The 22,500-nt window shown below is 45.6% G+C and overlaps 4 protein-coding genes across 11 annotated transcripts in view; 3 read left to right on the top strand and 1 right to left on the bottom strand.

Annotated features, from left to right (window-relative positions):
- cbfa2t3 (CBFA2/RUNX1 partner transcriptional co-repressor 3) overlaps nucleotides 1-10,216 on the top strand; it is a 51,217-nt gene extending 41,001 nt beyond the window's left edge. For 4 of the 6 annotated variants that reach the window (XM_035520985.2, XM_027007376.3, XM_035520987.2 and 1 more), the window contains exons 10-12: nucleotides 894-947; nucleotides 3,029-3,219; nucleotides 4,540-10,216. In XM_035520985.2, the coding sequence (XP_035376878.1) occupies nucleotides 894-947; nucleotides 3,029-3,219; nucleotides 4,540-4,905 (611 nt within the window). In that variant the 3' untranslated portion in view covers nucleotides 4,906-10,216. The remainder of the gene's footprint in view (nucleotides 1-893; nucleotides 948-3,028; nucleotides 3,220-4,539) is intronic. The other 2 variants (XM_035520986.2, XM_035520984.2) reach the window with 1 other exon arrangement.
- Nucleotides 10,217-10,832: 616 nt separating this feature from the next.
- pabpn1l (PABPN1 like, cytoplasmic) lies at nucleotides 10,833-13,615 on the top strand. The gene is made up of 7 exons (XM_081706048.1): nucleotides 10,833-11,065; nucleotides 11,479-11,587; nucleotides 11,938-12,005; nucleotides 12,221-12,327; nucleotides 12,418-12,505; nucleotides 13,035-13,174; nucleotides 13,508-13,615. Exons 1-7 carry the CDS (start codon nucleotides 11,000-11,002, stop codon nucleotides 13,545-13,547), a joined length of 618 nt encoding a protein of 205 aa, XP_081562174.1. The 5' UTR covers nucleotides 10,833-10,999; the 3' UTR covers nucleotides 13,548-13,615.
- A 382-nt stretch (nucleotides 13,616-13,997) lies between these two features.
- trappc2l (trafficking protein particle complex subunit 2L) lies at nucleotides 13,998-16,298 on the bottom strand. Its single transcript, XM_027007365.3, has 5 exons — nucleotides 16,182-16,298; nucleotides 14,670-14,842; nucleotides 14,440-14,527; nucleotides 14,239-14,318; nucleotides 13,998-14,148 (listed from the first exon to the last, which is right to left on the bottom strand). The coding sequence occupies exons 1-5, from the start codon at nucleotides 16,212-16,214 to the stop codon at nucleotides 14,103-14,105; spliced, it is 420 nt and encodes a 139-aa protein (XP_026863166.1). The 5' UTR covers nucleotides 16,215-16,298; the 3' UTR covers nucleotides 13,998-14,102.
- Nucleotides 16,299-16,487: 189 nt separating this feature from the next.
- galns (galactosamine (N-acetyl)-6-sulfatase) overlaps nucleotides 16,488-22,500 on the top strand; it is a 17,091-nt gene continuing 11,078 nt past the window's right edge. For all 3 annotated transcript variants that reach the window (XM_027007353.3, XM_081706042.1, XM_081706043.1), the window contains exons 1-9: nucleotides 16,488-16,622; nucleotides 16,817-16,940; nucleotides 17,922-17,996; nucleotides 18,119-18,221; nucleotides 18,319-18,462; nucleotides 19,377-19,443; nucleotides 19,660-19,787; nucleotides 21,329-21,468; nucleotides 21,592-21,695. In XM_027007353.3, coding sequence (XP_026863154.1) covers nucleotides 16,506-16,622; nucleotides 16,817-16,940; nucleotides 17,922-17,996; nucleotides 18,119-18,221; nucleotides 18,319-18,462; nucleotides 19,377-19,443; nucleotides 19,660-19,787; nucleotides 21,329-21,468; nucleotides 21,592-21,695 — 1,002 coding nt within the window. In that variant the 5' untranslated portion in view covers nucleotides 16,488-16,505. The remainder of the gene's footprint in view (nucleotides 16,623-16,816; nucleotides 16,941-17,921; nucleotides 17,997-18,118; nucleotides 18,222-18,318; nucleotides 18,463-19,376; nucleotides 19,444-19,659; nucleotides 19,788-21,328; nucleotides 21,469-21,591; nucleotides 21,696-22,500) is intronic.

The following is a 22,500-nucleotide window of genomic DNA, read 5'->3' as shown; positions in this document are numbered from 1 at the left end:
TGCTTTCCACCTGTCCCTGCCATGAAAGACGACTGCAGTTAAAAGTACAGTGGAAATGCAGCACCGTGGAGCAGCCAACAGCAGAGCAGCAGATAACAGCAGATTGGCAGCCAACAGCAGAGCAGCAGATGACAGTAGAGCGGCAGCCAATAGCAGAGCAGCAGGCGACAGCAGCGCGGCAGCCAACAGCAGAGCCCAGCCAATAGCAGAGCAGCAGCTAACAGCAGCGCACCAGATGACGTAAGAGCAACAGCCAGTAGCAGAGCAGCTTTCAGTAGTAGCAGCCAATAACAGAGCAGCTTTCAGTAGTAGCAGCCAATAGCAGAGCATCTGTCAATAGCAAAGCAGCAGACATGGACCTTTTACCTCACCTTAGTAAAAGAGAAGACAAAAGAAGAAGACAAATGGAAGGGAGTGATGGGTGGATAAGAGAGAGAGAGAGAGAAAAGGAAAGACAGAGGGGTGGAAAGAGGAAGTGAGAGTGTAAGAGGGCTGGGTGGAGTAATGGAGAGGAAGGGAGAGTGAGTGGATGGGTGGGGGGGGTTTAGAAAGTCTCAGGACAGCTACACCTCGCCATGCTGTGGGGGCTCCTGGAAAATGGTGGCGAGAGGGGATTAGCCAGCATGACGTCACTGCATTCCATCGCTAGCAGCATTAGCCAATTAGGGTGATCCCTTCCTTTTACGTGTGCCAGGGCGCAGGTGAGTGCAGCGTGCCCCGACGGCCGGGGTTGGAGGGGCGAGTGTTACCGGCGTGGAGGCGCCGCTGAGGCTCGGTGTGCACGTCCAGCTGATGGAGCGGGTGGAGCGGGTCTCTGCTGCTGCCTGCACGGCCGCGTGCTGCATTTGTGCTGCATCCAAAGCCCTTTTAATTGCAGTTGTGTTTTCATGCAGGTGCCCCCAGTATCCAGCTCTCTCCATCTCTAAAACAGCTCCACAGCAAACAGGGTGAGTACAAACACCCAGATCCTGCCTGCGTACTGCCGGGCTGCGCGCACACACGTGTGTGTGTTTGTGTGTGTATACTTTTGCTGAAGTGTGTCTATGTGGATGTATGCTTTATCTGCACATGTTGTGTATGTGTGTGTGTGTGTGTGTGTATGTGTGTGTGTGTGTGTGTGTGTGTGTGTGTGTGACAGACAGAAGAACACAAAGCAAACCCAGAGATCTGCCATAGTCCCCAAACTAAGCAGTTGCATTCATTTCCAATTTCCCTGTATGTTCCGTGTAATAGGAGAACACTCTCTCTCCCTCTGCCAGAGCGGTGGTGACCCAGCCGCTTTGAACAGGCAGTTCTGAGGGGAGATAGAGAGGGAAAACCCCCCTGAAACCTGCCAGATCCCTGTGGGATTCAAATGTTAATATCATGTTTTCCATTACCTTCTAATTGCGCCAACATCGGCTGCTAAGTCTGCTTGATAAAAATTAATTAAATTTGCAAACTAATCTTAGCGGTGCATGCGCTGAGTCCGATAATTGAGAGTCCCGAGGTTTGTGTGAATACAGAGGGGGGAAAAACCGTGGAGAAAAAAATGTAAGAAATGAAGGATGAAGGGGGAGACAGGGTAAAAAAAATGTAGGTGTGTGTCTATGTGTGCGCATGTGTGTGGGAGTCAGCAGTGAGTTTGGGGTGGAGGTGCACACACACACACACACACACACACACGCACGCGTGGGTACACACACTCAGACACACACACACCCACCCACCCACAGCAAAAGCCTGAGGGAGGGCTCTGGATTGGGGTCGGGAGCTGGGAGCTGGGAGCAGGGGGCGGGGGGTTGGTGTGTGACAGATATTTATGAGCACGGTGCTTCCCACCAACTGACTACAGTTATAGATGTGATAGCACAGATACGGTTGGGCTCAGTCACATAGAAAATCAGAAAATCTGGTCTGCATGTCTATATAGATGAATATGAATGTCTATGTGCATTAGAGGAATATACTTTAGTGTGTGTGCGTGTGTGTGTGTGTGTGAGTGTGTGAGTGTACATAAATACCCACCTATTTCATTATGTAGCACATACTCATGACACATTTTATAAGCCAACAGTTACTCAACTCTTTCACTACCATCCAGTGTGGTGCAGCTTCCACGTGAGGTAATTTCTCTAGGAGCTAAAATAAGTATGCGTGTGTGCGCGCATGTGTGTGCGCATGTACGTGCGTGTGTGTGTGTTTTAACGAGGACCTGGTGTAGACCAGGAGAGCAATTAGTCCAGCCATGATGCAGCATTGATGTACTGAGACTTAATGAACATGTCCTGAGATTCTATTTTAGACTGTTCAGACACACCTGCCTGTCCTAAAAACATGTGCATGTACACACACACACACACACACACACACACACACACACACACACACACACACATACACATGCACGCGAACAATGTTCACTCACACACAGTGACATTTGTGGAACAAAGGACGATGGAGCTCATCCTCTGGTCCTGTGTCTCATCAGAGTTATGCCTCTCCACTGTGGGAGCCTTTAAAACTCACTCCCCGTAACCTCACTCTCAGTAAACTCACTCTCCGTAAACTCACTCCCTGTAAACTCACTCTCAGCCCCCATACATTCACTTGTCAGAGAGAGAAAAATACCAAGTCACTGAGTATCAGGATAAAAGGCAAGTTTGTGAGCAAACTTTGAAGACTTCTGCTGTTGCCAGCATAGGAAACACTTGTAACAAGACTCATTTCGGATGAATTATTAGATTAAATTTTTTTTTCTGACAAAATGCTTTAAAACTTGGATGATGTACATCTGTCTGAAGCAGTAAAACAAACAGAGCTTAGAGCTCCTCAGGAAGGCATGATGGACAGTATAGGAGAAAGCAGACAAGCTAATCTTCCTCCTCTACCTCCCTCCCTCTCTCTATCCTTCCTCCTACATCCCTCCCTCTCGATCTTTCCCTCTAACGCCCTGCTTCTCTCTCTTCCTCTACCCCCTCTCCCCCTCTGTCCCCTCCTCTCTCTCTCTCTCTCTCTCTCTCTCTCTCTCTCTCTCTCTCTCCCTCAGAGGAAGCGGTGAACGAGGTGAAGAGGCAGGCTATGTCCGAGCTGCAGAAGGCCGTGTCGGAGGCTGAGCGCAAGGCTCATGAGATGATCTCCGCCGAGCGCTCAAAAATGGAGAGGGCGCTCGCTGAGGCCAAGAGGCAGGCCTCTGAAGATGCGCTGTCCGTCATCAACCAGCAGGAGGACTCCAGCGAGGTGAGTCTCTCTCTCTCATGCGCACACACACACACACACACACACACACACAATCAGAATAGGCCCCTCTGGTCTGTGTCACTATCACGTAGCCACCTGCCACCCGAGCGGCGTCCGCTTCACACCACCCTCAGAATAGCACGCACACTGTCACACACTTCCCCTCTTCACGTGACACACACTCACACCCCCACCGCTCACTGCTGCAGCCAGGGGCAAACTGCAGCCAAAGTCCACAGTCAGAGATTTAGCTGTTTTGTTTAAATTAAACCATGCGATGCACACCTGTACATTATAGACCATTAAACCTTTATATGGCTCATTTTCATACTCTAAAGTAGACAAAGCCATTTTGAGTCCTTTTCTCATCATAGACAGTTTGTGAACAGTATGTTGAGCTGGGTACTGGTGTGCCTAGGGTCTGTACCAGTTGGCTCCTGCGTTCTGAGCGGGACCGCCACCTCAGCGCTGTGACTTGTCTGTGGGTTTGAACCTGGAGGGCAGCTCATGCCATCAGGGGCAGTGTGGCCAACTTTCTGTGTTCCTGCTTGGTCAGGCGGGTCGGTGCCGCAGGGGAACCCGTGACAGTGTTGGGGAAACACAGATGGGAGGAACCTTGCTATCGGTTTTACTGTTTTGTTGTTGGTTTTAATCGGACGTGTTACTGCGATAAGATATGTGCATCTTAACATCCTCTGCCATGTCCACAGAGATGTCATTACTGTATGAGTGACACACCTCTAACACACTCTGTCCTGTGCCTGTAGAGCTGTCATTACTGTCTGAGTGCCACACCGCTAACACACTCTGTCCTGTGCCTGTCCTGTTACTGTATGAGTGACACACCTCTGACACACACTCTCTCCTCTGTCTGTAGAGCTGTCATTACTGTCTGAGTGCCACACCGCTAACACACTCTGCCCTGTGCCTGTCCTGTTACTGTATGAGTGACACACCTCTGACACACACTCTCTCCTCTGTCTGTAGAGCTGTCATTACTGTCTGAGTGCCACACCGCTAACACACTCTGCCCTGTGCCTGTCCTGTTACTGTATGAGTGACACACCTCTGACACACACTCTCTCCTCTGTCTGTAGAGCTGTCATTACTGTCTGAGTGCCACACCGCTAACACACTCTGCCCTGTGCCTGTCCTGTTACTGTATGAGTGACACACCTCTGACACACACTCTCTCCTCTGTCTGTAGAGCTGTCATTACTGTCTGAGTGCACACTGCTAACACACTCTGTCCTGTGCCTGTAGAGCTGTAATTACTGTATCAGTGCCACACTGCTAACACACTCCTCTGTGTGGTTTCAGAGCTGCTGGAACTGTGGCCGCAAGGCGAGCGAGACGTGCAGTGGCTGCAACACGGCGCGCTACTGTGGCTCCTTCTGCCAGCACAAGGACTGGGAGAAGCATCACCACGTGTGCGGCCAGGGCCTGCAGGGGCTGCCCGGGGGCGGGTCCGTCCCGCTGGGCACGCCCTCCTCCACCTCCAGCGCCTCGTCCGCCTCATCCAGCGCACCCCCCACGCACTCGGAAGGCACTCCCCCGGGACCCCACTCCCTGGCTGGGCCCGCCAGCAGCGGGGGCAGCCCGAAGGACGCGGGCTCCAGCTCCAGCGGCGCCTCGCGCTCCACCACCCCAGCCACGCCCGCACTGCTGGACTCCTCCTCCCGCTGACCGCTGACCCCTCAGCCAGGCCCAGGCCACGCCCACCCACTGCTGCTGCTTTTGCTGCATCCTCCACCCAAAACGAACTGAGAAACCTCCGCGCCCACACACACCCCCCCACCCCCCCATGAGCTCTGCACGGACAGACCCTCTGCTCACTACTTCTCAGCTACCTGAAGCTCTCGTTTTGTCAACTCTGCAACCTCCAAAATGAAAAAAAGAGAAACAATTAATTCATAAACAAAACAAACGTCCAACACAGAAAGGGTTTGTTTTACCAAAGGCCACCGAGACACCCGAGAACACTGATACATGATAACCGCCTCACACTCCTGTCTTATTACAAATATGGCACTGACCTAAGAGTGACCTTTAACTTTAGGTTCTGCTTTAGTAACGTGTGGCCTCGGCGGTTTAAGCCCTGTAAATACTTTCAACCCATTGTGCATGGAGGCAGCCCATACCCAAGATACTCCCACCTCCACAGGGACTGATGGGATTTTCTGGAATCATGAGGAGTTAAGACTCCTCCTGACAGTTGCTTCTGACCCCCTTCTCTGTTTTGGGTTTGTAGTGAAGGGCAGATCCCACACCCCCACCCCTCAAAGCCCATGCCTGGGTTGCAGTGCTCCGTTTCACAGTTCTTCACACGACAAAAGATTTCTTTCACTGGTTTGTTTTTTGGCTTTAACTACGAATACTCCAAAAATCCAAAAGAAATAGTGATGATGCTAATAATAATGATGATAATAAAGACCTGATAACTACCTTGCTAGCGAGCCAAGAAAAACCTACACCGGACTCACCTCTCTGTTCTGACGTGAACCCAAATGAATTTTAAGAAAGAAAGAAAAAAAACGTACATGATCCAAACCTTTTTGATACACTGCCAAAGTTACTAAGAGACACTCGTCTTGTAACCAAACGCAAACAACTTCACCTCTTCAACCCTGAGTCTGGTTTCTGTGGAGAGCCAGCGAGGCAAGGGGGGGGGGGTACTCTCCCTCCCCTCATTGTGGTCCGCCACCGCCTTCTCAAATACCGACAAACATCGGCTCCAACCCCAACCATCGCCACGGAGTCCGAAAAAAAACAAAAAAAACGCGGCTTGCGCTGGATCCGTGTCTGACGATAAACAGATCGGCGAGAGAAGGCATGGAAGAGTGAGCCGTACGAGACAGTGACAAGTACGAAAAATTAGAAACAGAAAACACGCTTGGCCTCAAAAGAAAAGATGAATGGCATGGGAACTGCCAAAAAAATACAAAACTCAAAAGAACTAAGAGACCGTCTGGGAAAGGACGGCACAATAAGGATGCGCCTTTTCTCTGAAGCAATTTTACGTTTTTCTAAAACTCTCTGAATGCTGACATATTTTACATTGAGTTGTACGTTTTCATTCTCCCTCGTTCTCCAAAGCATGACGACCAGACTGATGCGGTGTAGACTTGGTCCTCTTCTGTCTTCTTTCTCCTCCCCTTTGCCCCCATACGCTTTATTGCTGTTTTCCTCTTCCTGCTGCGAACACTCTCCCACCCCCTGACAGAGCCTCCGAGCAGATATCTAAGAAGGGATCAAACGTGTAGATATATTCCTTTCTGTTTCTCAATGTCTCTGTCTCTAATGTCTGCCTCTGCAGCTCTTGTGTGTACTCAGAAAAAAGGGGGCCTTTTTTTTTTTTCTGTTGTCGTCTTTTTAGTTTGGGCGGAACATTGACGCGGGACATAAAAAAGACGCTCCAAGCGGAGACAGGTTGTGCTGTACCTATTGTTCAGTTTGTTGTATCAATATTGATGAAAAGAAGATCCTCATGTAGAGTATTTTATATCGCTCGCGTTTTACGACAGTGAAAGGACGGAGGTGCAATATGAGAAGAGAATTCAGCTACTGAATGGAACCTCAGAAACCACCCTTAGGGTACCTTATAATATAAATATACATATAAATATATTTAAAATAACAACAGTAACTTAATGTGAATGTATATAGTATTTAAAAAGAGGTCCAAAAATGTGTTTGCCAAATAACAGAAACCTTTAAAGTATAATGTCTAGAATTTGATTTCACTCATTTCTTTACTTTCCCAATCAAAGCAATTGTAATTACTCATTTAGACCCATGCATTTCCCCAACACCCCCACCCCCTGTATTTTACTCTGTATAGTGTGTAATCTATAGATGTAGGTAAACAGGCAGAGGGGAATGGGAAAGTTAGTGGTTTTCTCACCACTGCACGTATAGATTACTGCTAGATGCCTCTGCCGATTGGTGTAGCGAAATGTCTCCACACTCTCCCCCGTACACAGAGAGAACTGATGCAAGTCCGAGTGTGCGTCCGCGCACACAGCCTCCTTGTTAGGCTGGAACGGTGTGGCAGTGGCCCTTTTCCAGCCAAGGAGGGGGATTTATGTCCCACTGCTCTCGGATCTGTCTGGTTTGGACAGAAGCAGCCTTCTCCAGAAACCTGGCCCGGCTCCCTCAGCAGGCTGGAACTGAACTCTTATTACCATCCTCTGTGCTCACATGCCACCACTGTGGTCCAACCACAACACACACACACACACACATACACACACACACACACACACACACACACACACACACGCACACTCTCAGAAAACCAAACCTCTATAAATGGTCCAAGAGCCCGACACCAGAATCAAGCTTACCCTATGATTTTTCTCTCTATACTACAGTACAAAGCTAGTTAGTCCGAGTGTTTTAGTTTTCTCTGGCCCTGTCTATAATGTGCAGATGCAGTAGCTGCTCCTTCCCTGCAGAGGTGGTGGGACCCCTTGTGGCATAACCTGGTCTGTGTACATGCAGGATGGAGTGTGCACTGCATGCGGGTTTAACTACACGCCGCTGAAATTCCATGCCGTGTTGTTCTTGAGGGTGCCCCGCACGCCCAGCGCCCTTGAGAGTGAGTGGCGAGTCAGTCCATCAGCTTCCCTGGAGTTGCGCAGCCTTTCGGGATTTTAGGGTCATTGGAACAAGGCGAAAAGCACTCCAGCCTCCTGGAGTCGAGGCTTCCGGTCTGTTAATTTCGAACTAGGCGAAACATTATGTGTGCTCTTGTCCACATACCGTTCCTCTGACATGGACCAAACTTGAAAGTTTATTATTTATTGTATTGCTGTCCTATTTAGCGCTTTTAATCCTAATTGACTTCTCCTTTCATTTCTCCCAGTGCATATTTGAATGACCTATCTTCATAATCTCAATTAATATGACGTTTTTGCCCATCTTTTCATTTTTACGACGCAGTTCTCGAGCAGAGACTCTTTAACTACGGCCATGCATGTGTTTCTCTCTCTCTCTCTCGCCATGGATGGTCCGGTTTGCATGGGAGTCCCTTCTCCTGGCCCCTTAGCTACCTCCTGTCTGAGAGAAAGTCTTGTGAGCTTGGGAGGCAGTGCTGCTAGCAGGCATGCAAAGCCCCACACCGTAACCCGCATGGCCTTCAGAAGAGCAATTTACATTCCGCCTGGGTGTATTCGGCTTGTTGGGGGTTTTGTTGTTGTTTGTGTTTTTAAAGTAAAAATTCATCTTCAGGCATATGATTCATATATTCTCACCGAAGGTGTTTGGAGAATTTAAAAGTCAGCATGTGTTGAGCTTAAGACCGAGGACAGCCGTGCTTTACTTTACGAGGAGTAATATATCACTTCAGTCTTTGTCCAAACGTTCAGTGTAGCTAAACATTTCCCGTAGTTTTCCAAAACAGCCAAAAGCACAGACCAAAGCATCTCAGCACGCTGGGGGATCCCGCAGCGAGCAGTGTGGGAATTTTGGACATCGTGTGAACTACAATCGGAGGGAGCTTGGCTGTCCCACCGTGCCCGTGAACCAAAGCGGAGGGGATAACCACACGGTCAAAGCACAAGGCAGCACCAAGCATGCAAGCTAGACAAGAGACTTGTAGCTTGTGAAAAAAGAGAGTGCTTGTGTCTGTGAACCCAAAGCATCAGATAACTCTGTGAAGGTGTCTACAGTTGGCCTCAGATGTGAGAGTTATTATTGTGCGAGCAAATGAGTGCGTGACGAGAGAAATGGAGAGGATGAGGATGCGGCGTGAGTGTGTGCTTGAGAGATAGAGGCTTTCTCTCCGTGATCTTTCTGTACAAACTACTTGAATCTCCAGAGCTTTAATACAACAGTGTGAGGATACAACTCATGGCAGAGAACAAGCATGCACTTCTCATTTTCTTCCTCTGCGCTATTTTGCATGCCTGCTTAGCTCGTCACGTTCGTACACAGACGGCCGTGCGTGATGTCACTGGCACCTTAGTGTGTCTCCAACCAAAGCTGAACCAAAAAAAAAAAGAGCGAGAAAGGAGAGAACGCTCACGGAGTATTTCACTGCCCATTGTATATAACTTCACCGTCTTAGGCACGGGCGGGGTCTGGGGGTGGGCTGCACTGTTCGCGTGTGCAGATTTATTGGGGTGAGGGGACAGGTTGGGAGACATCCAGACCACATGACACTGCGGGAGAAGGAGAGAGAGAAACGACATCCCTGCCAATGCCGAGGACGCACTAACGCAAACCTGAAATTATTAGGAGCTGCGGGACTGACTGGTCATCACTCAGACAAAATTCAAATGATGCTACATTTAGCTGAGCATTAGATGTATTTATTACAATGAAATATTTCTATCAGATCCTGCGTATGACGAGGGTTTTGTTTTCCCTGTTGTTTTTCATTCACTTGAGTTCTGGCATCCATGGTGGGGGGGGGGGGGGTATAGGTGTAATGGTTTACACCACATGCATGCAGGCATAAGCCTTTCTGACTCTGTACAGGGACCCCTCGCCGGTGGACAGCCACAGTCCACTCGGCTGTGCTCTAAGAACCTCACACTAACCGGAGTAAGAACGCTACTGCTGGCAAGGCTGGAGTAGGCGCTCAATCTCCCCAGTGCTCAAGAAGGTAGAGAGATTTTTGTAAAGATACCCGAAGACGAAGGCTTGGTTTGATGCTTTTAGGGAACCTTATTTACTGTATTGTGCAATACATTGTTACAGAAAAGACATTGTTTCTGTCGGAAAAAGGTTGGTGTGATGAAGAATTTTTCTGTTCCTCTTTAAAGGTCCTGTTATCAGTCTCTAGATGAAGTGAACTGTGCCAGGAGAATTCTGATTTCTGAATTCTGATTTCTGATTTCTTTCTTGCATGCTCTCCTTCCTCTTTCACGACCCTCCCTCTTCCTTACTGTGCGCTTCGTTGGATATGTGACGCTGTAAACATTCTAAATCAGGTTATTGTCTGTGTTGAGATATGTATCTGTGTAATTAAAAAAGACAGCGAAATATTAAATGATGTTTGTGGCGTGTCATTTTTTGGGGACAGCTTCTTTTCAGGGACATTCAGACATAGTAGTTCAGACTAGGGAAGTTGTCATTTGCATGTGTTTTAAAAGAATGAGAAGATTGGCATGAGAGGAAGAGGAAAAGCCTGTTTGGTTTTTGGTGTCCTCTCACAGAATCACTTTAATTGTTAAGTAGTTGTTCTGAGTGTATTACCAAAAAAAAGGTCCTTGTGATCAACTAAAGAAACCTCTAATCCACTACATTATCTCATTTGGATCTGTGACTTAATGTATACATAAGATCCTCAAACAGTTGTGAGAAGAAAAAAAAACAACCCTAATGCTGATAAAGTGAGTTTGGATTTATGTAGCAAGGTAATACTTAGTGAGGCAATTTGACTCCAGAAATTGACAACCCAACGCCATTTCTGTACATCCCATGAAAGATTATATTTTAGTTTTAGAGAATCTAGGACCATTCACGTGACTTGCAGGTGACAGCTGATTAAAGACGCCCCACTTCCCCTTGACTGACAGGTAGACTCACTTTCTTGGTCAGACGTAAAGAAAGGAGTTTAGTAGTTGCATGTGTTCAGAGACGAGTGTCTGCACTAACTTCCAGCCAGTCCGTCCATCTTAAACTAATTTACGATTTTGCGGCATATGTAGTACAGGACTAAGTAAAAAGCCTGTAGCCTACAATCTTAGACGTCACAGAAATCATCGACATTTGACTAAACCAACGTGGGAGGCTATAGGTGGCATGTAGTTTTGTCTCTTTGTTCACTGACATGGCGGAACAAATCTATACTATTAAGGGAGTTCTGAATTCTGAGAATCAGTTTACTGAGGACCCGGTGAGTTCTAGTTTACTCGTTTTTATTGTGTATAAGCAGATGTCTTTACGGCGAAGCTGTGTGGAATGGCTTCTTTTATCCTTAAAGTTTTATTATACGTAACGGCTATAAATAAGTCAATTCATCGCCACAATGCACAGCTACCTTTACGTTCCTCGGCTCGTCCGGAGTTGTTAATATAGTTGCACCCACCTTGGTCAGGTAAACTCAAACGTACTAACAGCTTTTAATCAATAAGGCCTTCTAACATACTGGGTCTTATTGATTAAAAGCTGTTGGTCCAGTCTCGTTCGTACTCTGTTGCTTTGACCGTAATTACATCTGTTTTTCGGTTTGCTTAGCTAGGTTATCCTGAAAGGCACACCGTTTAAATCACATTCTAAACAAGTCGGGCTAACGCTTTGCGTTGGCAGGAGCTGGAGGCGATCAAAGCCCGCGTGATAGAGATGGAGCAGGAGGCAGAGAAGCTGAGGGAGGTGCAGTACGAGCCCGAGAGCCGCCTTCTCTACAGCCCGCAAGCAGGTGAGTCCGCGCAGGTGGCCCGCAGGTGGCCCGCACCTGGGCCCGCCCGCACCTGAGGCCACACGCCTCATCGCTGCCCAAAGACCCGCACCGCAGTAGGGCTCCTGCCGTCTGCGACTCGCTCAAAGATCATGACAGTTGTACATCTTTTTCAGTGGTTTATTTATTTATTTATTTATATTTTTTTACTGTTTCGAGGACACGCATAGGATTTTATGGTAAAGCCAACTAGCAGGATCTGGTTGTCTGCTCTGTTCTGGGTATCATCTGCAATCGCTGGCTGGTGAAAGCTAGCTACAGATCCGATGACTTCAGTGGGTTGTTTGCATGTGACGACCTTGTGTTCCCAGGGATCTTCTACAGCATGACCCATGAGGAGAGAATAGATGCAGACAACAGATCGGTCTACGTGGGGAATGTAAGGCCTTTTGTTTTGCTAAGGATTGCTTTCTTTTCACTCTGGTGTAAACATTTCTAAGTGGGTTGATGTGACTCACGCTGGATTTTTGTAGTGCATCACAGTGTCTTGATTTGAACCATATGATTTAAAAAAGTACTCCCAGCCCCATTTATTCCAGCATCTCTTTTCCACTGATGAGCTAAACACTGCGAGCTCTGTTCTGAACCGAACAGGTGGATTATGGGACCACTGCAGACGAGCTGGAGATCCACTTTAACGGCTGCGGTCACGTCAACAGGGTCACCATTCTGTGTGATAAATTCACTGGCCATCCAAAAGGGTGAGGGCAGGATTGTGCTTCTGTGCTCACATTTGTAGTAGCCATTTGCAGTTAATTTATGAATCTGCATTCCTGCACTCTTTTCCTTAGGTTTGCTTACATCGAGTTCTCTGATAGAGAGTCAGTGAGAACGGCCATGGCCTTAGATGAGACCTTGTTTAGGGGGCGTGTCATAAAGGTGAGAGATGAGCAATTGCCTTACTTCTTGTTATAATCTACATTATTGAATTTGATATATAATAAAATATCCCTGTGTGGTGTTGAGCACTTTTGTATCATTAACGTTTTTGATGATCTGGGTTATAACTGGTAAAATTGAAGAACTCCCTTCCTAAACTTTGTACAGAATATTTTCCATTTATGGTTAACAGGTAATAGTACGCACGTGGAGAGGTCTTTGAGAAATGCTGAAACTCCTAGTTTAATGCTTGTCTCAAGATAAACAAAAAGGGATCAAATTTCTAGTGTTGTTCATTATCTCATCACAAAATGGAACACATCACTGGATGTACAGTGAACAGCATATAATCCTACCCAACAATATCCAGCAAAATGAGTCAGACCTGACATGGTGTACCTGTAGAAGCCAAGCTCATAGGTCACAGGACTGTCACTGCATCTAAAGTATTCTGATCAAATATACTGGGCTCATGTTTATTGGAGGACCTCTCTGTTTCTAGGTTAAGTTTGTCTGGTCTTGACTGCAGGTAATGCCTAAAAGAACCAACATGCCCGGCATCAGTACCACAGACAGAGGGTTCCTGCGGGGAGGGCGCTTCAGGGGCCGAGGGTTCCGTGGATCCAGGTTTAACAACGGCTTCCAGGGCAGGTTCCGTGGCTTCAGCAGGTCAGAGCTGTGTCGTTTCAACGCCGACAACCCATACTGAACACGCAGATGGCCACACTTGCTTGCTTCTCCAGTGTACATTCACAACCTGACCTCAGCTTGACTCACTGATCCGCTCTAATACAAATCACTGGGTGACGTGTGCACACAAGCCACTTTAGCCCATGAAACAATTATGCTGGGTAATTAGGTTATGATTTGTTGGATTGGAACTAATTAGAATTTACAGAGTCAGTGAAATCAATGTAAAATTGGGGGTCAAAGATTATGCTAAATGTAGAAAATGTTTACAAATGCCTACTGTTCATCTCTGTAATATTGACTTTGTTTTAGGGGAAGTGGAAGAACTCAGCCTTGGTATGTTCCTTATTGACAGAAAGAAGAAAATTTTGTTTTGTTTTTTTTCCTCCTTGTTTATGGTCTCCTAAGCACTTGTGGGTGCTAACTGGTGTTCCCACAGTCCTGCCTTTAATGGAACTCTGATGCACATCAATTTTCATGGTAAAATTTTAAGTACATATTTTGGGTATAGATCCTCGTATTTTGTCAGATTTCAAGCCTGAGGATTGAACTAGAAATCAGATCAGAAATAAGACTTGATTTACACTAACAAACTGGTTCCATTTTATTTGTATTTTTATAACTGTTCCTTCTTTAAAACTGACTAGTGGGTTGGAGGCTAGAGTGCCTTTTTGAATTTCAGTATTTTGTTTGTTTGTCTAAATTTGTATATTATTTTCATTGTTTAAATCACTTGATGATTAAACTTGATGGACAGAAAAATAAATCCTTTGCTTTTGCTTGTATTGCATATGTCGACGTATTTTCTGTTAACTGCAAACATTTATTTGACAATATACAAACATATACACCAGGACACAAATGCAAAAATAATGTTACTGTATGTACAAAACAGGAAGGAAGCGTTTTAGGAAGACTGAACCATCATAGCTGACACAATGCTGTCAAAAGACCTGAAAGCAGAGAAGAAAATGTGCTTAAAAATATGTGTAAACTCTCAGCTAAAGATCCATAACACATGAATATACACCAGCAGTTCTTACTTTGACTGAATTGTATCACCAGGGTTGTAGAAGGGATTACACATTACATCTGTAAATGAACTGTGCAATTTTCTGAACATCTGTGGAGACAGAATAGCCTTTAGTGTACCACTTTCCCCACTGTATGCAGCACTGGTGTCATCATTCGGAACTACTCTGCATTATGTCCAAAATATTGGCCAGAAATGAGAAGGAACTTACACTTCGTATCTCATTGTCTCTCAGTGACGTGTTAGATGAGTCTACAACAATCACAAACTTTACTTTAGAGTTTGTCACATAGCCATATCTGATTTCAGTTAAGGCCATTTACACTTGCTATGTTTTTATTATCAATGTTTAGCTCCAACATATTGCACATTTTATGCATTTGCAATCCAGTAATCTAGAAGTTGTAGTTGTTACAGAGGGGCATTTAATGCCAAGGATACACTTTGTAGTCCTCTGTTGGGTAGAGTAGACCCAGATAGAGCTCTCTCTGGTCTGGCAAGGCTTTCCCCACTGCAGATACCTTTTCTTCCACTACATCCAGGGAAGTGTGCACTGTATAGTGGAACTTGAGCTCATTCTGCGTTGGAACACTCCGGATGTACAGAGGGTAATTCTAAGAGAAGCAGGCAATACACGATTATACAAAATTGGGTTTACAGTTACATTAATGCCCATCCTCATATTCTTAATGATAAGGAATATGTTTAAAAAAAAGACAAAAATAAACAAACACCATGGTTCACTCAAAAAATGAGAATTTACCATACCTTCATAACCCTATTATTAATGAACATGCAATACACACAAATTTGTCTTTTAATAGACCATCCTCTAGATTAATCAACATTTGGTAGGCATCCTTTAGATTAATCAACAGTCTGTCAACATCTTAAAATCCAACTGAACAACACGCAAATCTGCAGTAATGACTGACATTGACAACAGAGCTGTTAAAGTTTCATCGATAAATAAGGTCAACGTCCCAGTTGCTCTTGTTGAGAATGGTCTGTCAGCCAATTTACATTCAAAAGTCTATGAGCTTTCGTACAAGGCAAGCGTTTCTAATAAAATAGCAGTTGGCTCCTTTTATTCATATTATATATATATATATATATATATATATATATATATATATATATATATATATATATATATATATATACACATATATATAGCTAGGTACTTATTTCACTCAAAATAAAATGAATACAATTAACTAGCTAGCTAGCTATCATTTTTTCATTATCTTTCGCCCGTAGCTCCACATAGCTATGTTCAACTGTATAGTACGTACATACTGTAGGAGGAAGGTTAGCTAGCTAATGCTACATATATAGCTACCTAATAAAGACACAGCTTTACAGCTCTACAGCTCGCTAGATAGTTATATAGCCAGCTACCTACTAAACACACACAGACTACAGCTAGACAGATATTATATAGCCAGCTACCTACTAAAGCCATAAAGACTATAACTCTAGGTATCTAGATCGTAATGATCATATACTGCTGGAACCCTAGCTAGCCAGTTTGATTGACTGGCTGAAGACCAGTGTAACGTTGCAGCAAAACAAAACAACTCGTCTGACGCTAACACCAACGATTAAAAGGTATTTTCGCAAAGCAATGTACTCTGCTTGTTTCACATAACGGTAAAAAAAAGTATATATATATATATATATATATATATATATATATATATATATATATATATATATATATATATATATATATATGAAGACTTTCACGTCAGTAGCACCACAGCTACTAGCTAACCGCTAACCAGCTAGCTAGCGTCACGGAGTAGCAGCACAAGCTAACGTTAAATAACCACCAGTGATAAACTCAAAGTAGGTGTGTTGTTTCAGAATGACGCGTTTACATTTGCGGCTTTCTACAACACTTCTAAGTTCCGTTGTCAACGTTGTTTTTCACACATATGTCCCGCTTACCTCTTTGGCTATAACGGCCACGCACACCGCCATGTTGAGATGTCGACGGCCACGCGCTGTCACGTGACATGTCACGCGCTGGTTAAACTCCGGCGAGTCGTCGTCGTTTCGTTTTGCGAAGGCTGAGGTTCGCCTTCTGGTTGGGTATCTTTACTAACTAGCCAGTGCACTGAAAATGTGCCACCAGTAAACCGTGCAATGGTTTTACACATGCGGACTAATAATTAAAATAAAGTAGCCTACAAACCTTTTAATCTTGATCCATAGGACTCGCCGCACTTCCCTAAAGTTGGGTATGTGATCTCTCCAGCGCTGGAACTTGAAATGGGGAACTGGCGAAGTGGATCTGCAGCTCTGCTTTTCTGGGCTCTGTTCGCCCTTCGGACTGTCGAGCCTCAGAATGTTTCTGCTCCGAATATAATCATAATGATCATGGATGATGTAAGTCTTTTAAAACTGTCTAGCATAATACTGGACGAATGCATTACAGTTCCTCAATTGCCCGTGGTTGACAGCTGATGGAAATCCAACTGTTCAGTTTCTTTAGTTGTTGCCACTGGTCTAGTGTTTTGTTTTGGAATCCCGTTTCCTGTTTGGGTTTACATACATGTCTCCAATTTGCTGTTGTATTTTAGATGGGATGGGGTGATCTGGGGGTATTTGGTCAACCATCCAAGGAAACCCCAAACCTGGATATGATGGCATCTCAGGGGATGCTGTTCCCAGATTTCTACACGGCAAACCCTCTCTGCTCTCCTTGTATGTGTGTTCTCAAGTTGCCTTTTGCATTTCTGTTTCAGGACTCGTACAGACCTGCAGTCAATAAAATTGTCTTAGTCTGCTTAACAATATTCAAGATTTATTCTACATTCATGTGGTGTTAAAGTGGATTGCACTTCTACTAGGACAACAGACTTAGGATGGTTCACTGTAAAGCAGGCATTCTCATTATTACTTCTGGATAATAGAGGCTGTTGAAAGTACCTTAGAAGAATAATACATCTTATAAATATTTCTTCTCTTTGGTCAGCATAACATGCACTCCTACATGAGAACTCCAGGCACTGAGAAACAGGAAGAAATGGCTCATTATGCTAATGTAGTTATTGCTCACACTACTGAAATATGCAAATGGAATGTAATCATATCATTTTGCAATTTGAATGTACGTGCTATGCATAAACTACACCGTTATCATTTTTACAGTTTGAATTAATGTTTAATCTTGTACTCCTTAATCGATTGTTAATCTCAAAATAGTTAATCTGTGAGATGAGGCTGCCGGAAGGAAGTCTTATGCCGTGTACCTGGTGTTCTCTGTTAGTGCCGTGGAGACTGTATTAGACAATCTGCTCTAATTAGAATTTTAATCACATGGTAGATAGTGGGCTTTCTCATCAGGGCCAGCTCCTCAGTCTCCAATTTCTTCTTTTTTTCCTACCCTGCCTTTTTCTCAAAAGCTCAAATGCAGGCTGATTTTGTAAATTTAACCCAACTCAGAACTGCTCTTGAGAATCGAATTTTTTCCCCCCTTTGATTAGATATTCAAACTTTATTTCGCAAGGACATGCAAGTCTCAGTGGTAATATATTTCCTTCATGCTCGAAATGGTTTTTTTTTTGTTGTTGTTTTTTTTTGCCGATTGGTAGCATATTTCATACCTTTGCCTCATTTTCTGAATGTTATGATTTTGTAAGGCTTAAAAGCCTCTAACGTGTCTCTCATTCCTGTATTCTCCAGCCAGAGCTGCACTGCTCACTGGTAGACTTCCAATTCGGAATGGATTCTACACCACCAATGCGCATGCCAGGAATGGTATGATCTAACATCACTTCCAGTCTTCTTTAGCAGACCATCACCTGTATCCCATTTAATCTGCTTCCAGTTTTCCTCTACCTCTCTCATGTGTAACGAATGAGTTTTTTTCCCCCACATAGCCTACACACCTCAAGAGATAGTGGGAGGTATTTCAAAGGAGGAAATCCTGTTGCCTGAGATCTTGAAGAAACGGGGGTATGTCAGCAAGATCGTTGGCAAGTGGTGAGACCCTCTTACTGCTGTGTTCTGGTCTACAGAGGAAAGGTGTAATGGCAGCTCTGATGACGCTAACAGCTTCTAACATCTGCCTACCACACAGGCACCTGGGCCACCGAGAGCAGTACCTACCTCTGGAGCGTGGCTTTGATCAGTGGTTCGGCTCTCCCAATTGCCACTTTGGACCCTACAACACTAGCTACAGGCCCAACATCCCTGTGTATAACAACTCTGAGATGATAGGAAGGCATGTACACTTCTAAAGGCTGTGGGAACATCTAATAATATTTACAGGAGACAATAACCTAATAGAATCTTCACTAAACTGGCTGCCTGCTGAATAAATTCATTGTGTTTTTGTTTTTTTTCTCTAGTGCAACTACTTCAACTGTTTATTTTTTTCTCAATTTTCCAGCTGCATTTTGGTCACTCATTTTCTGCTGTCTGCTTTCTCCAAACAGCCATATGTGCATTTTGGGTCATTGACTCCAGCAAGTGTGCCACTTTGTGCTTAACAGAGAGTTTAATGAGCGTGGCATACCTGAGCTTGGCCAGACATGTGCACACACACACACACGCACTCACCACAAACATACAGAGACAAACACACAGAGGCACACACACACAGAGACACACGCGCACAAATGTGCACACACACACACGCACTCACCACAAACATACAGAGACACACACACACACAGAGACACACACACACACACACAAACACACAGAGACGCACACACACACACACACACACGCACAAATGTGCGCACACACACACATACACACTCACACACACACACACACACACACACACACAGAGACACACACCCACACTCTTACACACCCTAGAGACGGCAGGTAGCGTTGACGGTGTGTCAGGACACCTGGAGCAGCCTGAGCATAAGTGCTGTAGAGCCAGCAGCATGCCTGTGCTCAGTCTCCTAGCAGAGCGTGAGCTCTTCAGAGGCTCCTGTCGTGTGCCTCACCAAACCCACTTCTTAATCACTCTTTGGAACTATGCGCTCTTCGGCGGGCTGCTGTTCACAAACAAACAGACAAACAAAAAAAAACCCTTACACAGGCGTGCAGGACTTATTGTATTTTTAGTTGGTGTCTTTCACTGAAGCATAATCTTTGACATACCTGTATGTTTGGCAGGTATTATGAGGAGTTTGAAATTGATGAAAGAACAGGGGAATCAAACCTCACACAGATCTATTTGCAGGTGAGTTTCACAGCTTCCCACATGTCTGGCAGTATATATAATCAATTTCTAGTTGGTCACCTTCTGCTGACTCTTTTGGGCTCTTACCTTGTGATTGACTGCCCATTGCTGGCTGTTTTAAAGGCTCTCTTCTGATTGGTTGCCTGCCTCCTTTTGGGAGTGTACTCCACTGCATCCCTTATAGCAGCTCTGATCTCCCTTCACATCTGATTCCAGGAAGGTTTGGACTTCATCTTCCAGCAGACCCTGGCCCGCCAGCCATTCTTTCTCTACTGGGCGCCGGACGCCACACACGCACCAGTCTACGCTTCCAAGCACTTCCTGGGTAAAAGCCAGCGTGGGCGGTAAGCTCCGATCCATCCTCACTCGTGGGGGTGGAGGTGCCAAAGGCCTTAGACAGCATTTGCTGAGAATGGCCTGCTTTTGACTTCAAGCCTAAGGCCCCACAGATGTGCAAAGATTTCTCCTGTTCTAGCACTCCCGATGCAGCTGAGCAGCATCTTGTTAAATAGCTGAAGATGGAGATAAGTGCTATAGCAGGGAAAACATGCAGAGCAATGGGGCTCTACCACAGAAATATACCATAAAATATAACACAGAAATATACCACACAGTAAAGCAGTGCTCCTCAACCCATGGGGCCCATCAGACTGTATTTGTTTTTCCTCTGTTTCACCTCCTAATATGTCTGGACCAAGCCATTAAGAACACAGTCTGCCAGCTACTGCTGGATCAGAGACAAATGAAAGCCGTGTCATGGGCCCTGAGGCCTGGGTTGAGAAACAGCAATGTAGGGTGCATGAATGTTCTTCTGAAATTACCTTCATCTCCATACTACATATCCATCAGCTATTAATCTATACTCCATATCCATCACTTATTACTGTGCACTCCATTTCCAGCATCTACTACTCTATACTACATTATCATATTACTCTATACTACATATCCATCACAAACCCATATCCTCTATATCCTTTTAGCCTACACTACATATCCATCACATATCACACGCCATTATATATCACAGCAGTCCCCGTGCGGTCCTGTTTATTAGGGCCTAGAGGAAATGCTCACCTCAGGACACCCCTGGAAGAAGAGAGATAAATTTGATCGCAGGCGTAACTGCTGGGGGGGGAGGGGGGGCTCTCTGTCGCTCCCCCAGGCCAAAGATTTGGGACTCGGTGAGATGAGCAGGGCCGCAGCGGCAGGGCGCACGTTAGTACCATCACGGTGCAGTCGTAAAGCTGATCCGCGCCCCGTCACTTCTCGTGTGTGTGTCAGGACCCTGCCTGAATCATGCACATGCAGGTTCGTGCCTAATGAAATCAAATGCGCTTGAGGAACCCAGGAAGTAACTCCTAATTATAATTTTTATGCAAATTGTTGTTTAATTAAATGTGGAATTTATTTTATGTTTTTTTGTTTTGGCTGAGCTGAGGGGAAGAGATGTGTGTTGCTGCCGTCGTCTGGGATCGTTTCGTATTCCTCACTGGGGCTCGGCGTGCTCAGACCTCTCACTAAGCTGGCATTCCTTCTGAATGCCAAATGAGGTTGGTGTTGACAGAGGGGTAGTCGAGGACTGAGAGGTATTTGCCTCACCTCGACTCGAGGCACAGTGGCCAGCTCATATCTCTCTGCTCCGGTTACCTCCGGTTACCTCCATTTGTCTGGTGTTGCCCTTGATATTTTCTCTTCTTTTAACTGTTTTTGCATGCGTGTATGTGTACACGTACACACACACACACACACACACACACACACACACACACACAAGTACATATCAGTAGACTCATCCAGGGGTATGTTGAAATTGTTAATGGTTAAAAAGATTGTTTAGCTGCACTATGTGTGTGTGTTTGCGTGTGTGTGCTGTGTCCTGTAGGTATGGAGATGCTGTGATGGAGCTGGACTACAGTGTGGGGCAAATTTTGGCATGGCTGGTCACTCTGGGCATAGATAAGAACACATTTGTTTTCTTCACCTCCGACAATGGTGCTGCATTAATGTCTGGACCAAAGCAAAGTGAGGACCTATTTAAACTAAACACTACCTAGATCATCTGATCTTACTACTCGCCTCTTTGTCTTAAATTCATCAGATTGGTTGTTGACTGCGTGTGTGTTTGTTACCTCTGCGTTCTCCAAGGTGGCAGCAACGGCCCTTTCCTCTGCGGGAAAGAGACGACCTTCGAGGGAGGGATGAGGGAGCCCGCTATCGCCTGGTGGCCTGGACACATCCCTGCAGGCACGGTGCGGATCACAGCACACGTCGGGGCCTACCTGGCCCCCGGGGGACGGTAGGATTGTGACCGGTGTCCAGTAAAGGGTCAGGTAGCGCAGGTGCGGAGGGACCCAGAGCAACGTTAGAGTGGATTTCTCTGCAGTGCTGACTCAGTCTCTCTCACCCTGGGGAAGTCGTACAGTGCAGGTGTTTTTGTTTTGTTTCTCCCCCGATCCACTTCATCCGACGAGTTTCAAGGCCTCAGGTAGCTGCTTCAGGCCTGATGCGGGTAAGAGGCTGGTTTGGATGTGCTGCGGGTTCAGATATTGCACCACGCCCTGCCGTCTGTGGAGTTTCGGGTAGTGTACAAGACTGCAGTAACTATATCGTAAAACCTGAAAGCCAGTGGTAAAGACAGAGAGTGGGCTCAGGGGTTAATTTGGCCCTGATATTATACACATACATAGATAGTACAGCAGGTATTACATTCAACGCTCCCCTCAGTAGTTCAGTTAAGTAGCCAACTAAATTTCCCTTAGTTGGAAAAAACATACAGTCTGTGTCCTGGCTGAGAGAGAGATATAGTAAAGAGGTTCAGCACAGGAGTTCAGCACAGTTGGTGAACGCGTTTGGCAAAGTCTTTAATCCCTTCCTCATCCTCTTAATTGTTTTGACTGTTGAGTCCGTGTTAATGGCCTCATCAGGTATTATAATTCAGTTCTGCCTCTCAAAAGGCTCGCTGAGGAATACTCACGCTCCACTCTACCTTTCTGACTTTCCAAACCACAGGCATTTTTCCATCTGCTTGTGTGTGTGTGTGTGTTTCTCAGTCCA

The sequence above is a fragment of the Electrophorus electricus genome, chromosome 23 (assembly GCF_041902795.1).
Source record: "Electrophorus electricus isolate QZ-2024a chromosome 23, ASM4190279v1, whole genome shotgun sequence".
Lineage (NCBI taxonomy): Eukaryota > Metazoa > Chordata > Actinopteri > Gymnotiformes > Gymnotidae > Electrophorus > Electrophorus electricus.
The sequence above is the reverse complement of the archived record's forward strand: the minus strand, read 5'-3'. Positions and strand labels throughout refer to the sequence as shown.

Bases quoted from the DNA above. Each gene is read 5' to 3' on its own strand.
- trappc2l (XM_027007365.3), bottom strand. From the start codon at position 16,214: ATGGCGGTGTGCGTGGCCGTTATAGCCAAAGAG. The intron at 14,319-14,439 runs GTAAGTTCCTTC...CTGTCTCCACAG, and splicing joins GAGACAATGAGATACGAAGT to ATGTTCAGAAAATTGCACAG. The intron at 14,149-14,238 runs GTAAGAACTGCT...CTCTGCTTTCAG, and splicing joins GGTGATACAATTCAGTCAAA to GTCTTTTGACAGCATTGTGT.
- pabpn1l (XM_081706048.1), top strand. From the start codon at position 11,000: ATGGCGGAACAAATCTATACTATTAAGGGAGTTCTGAATTCTGAGAAT. The intron at 11,588-11,937 runs GTGAGTCCGCGC...TTGTGTTCCCAG, and splicing joins TCTCTACAGCCCGCAAGCAG to GGATCTTCTACAGCATGACC. The intron at 12,328-12,417 runs GTGAGGGCAGGA...TCTTTTCCTTAG, and splicing joins TTCACTGGCCATCCAAAAGG to GTTTGCTTACATCGAGTTCT.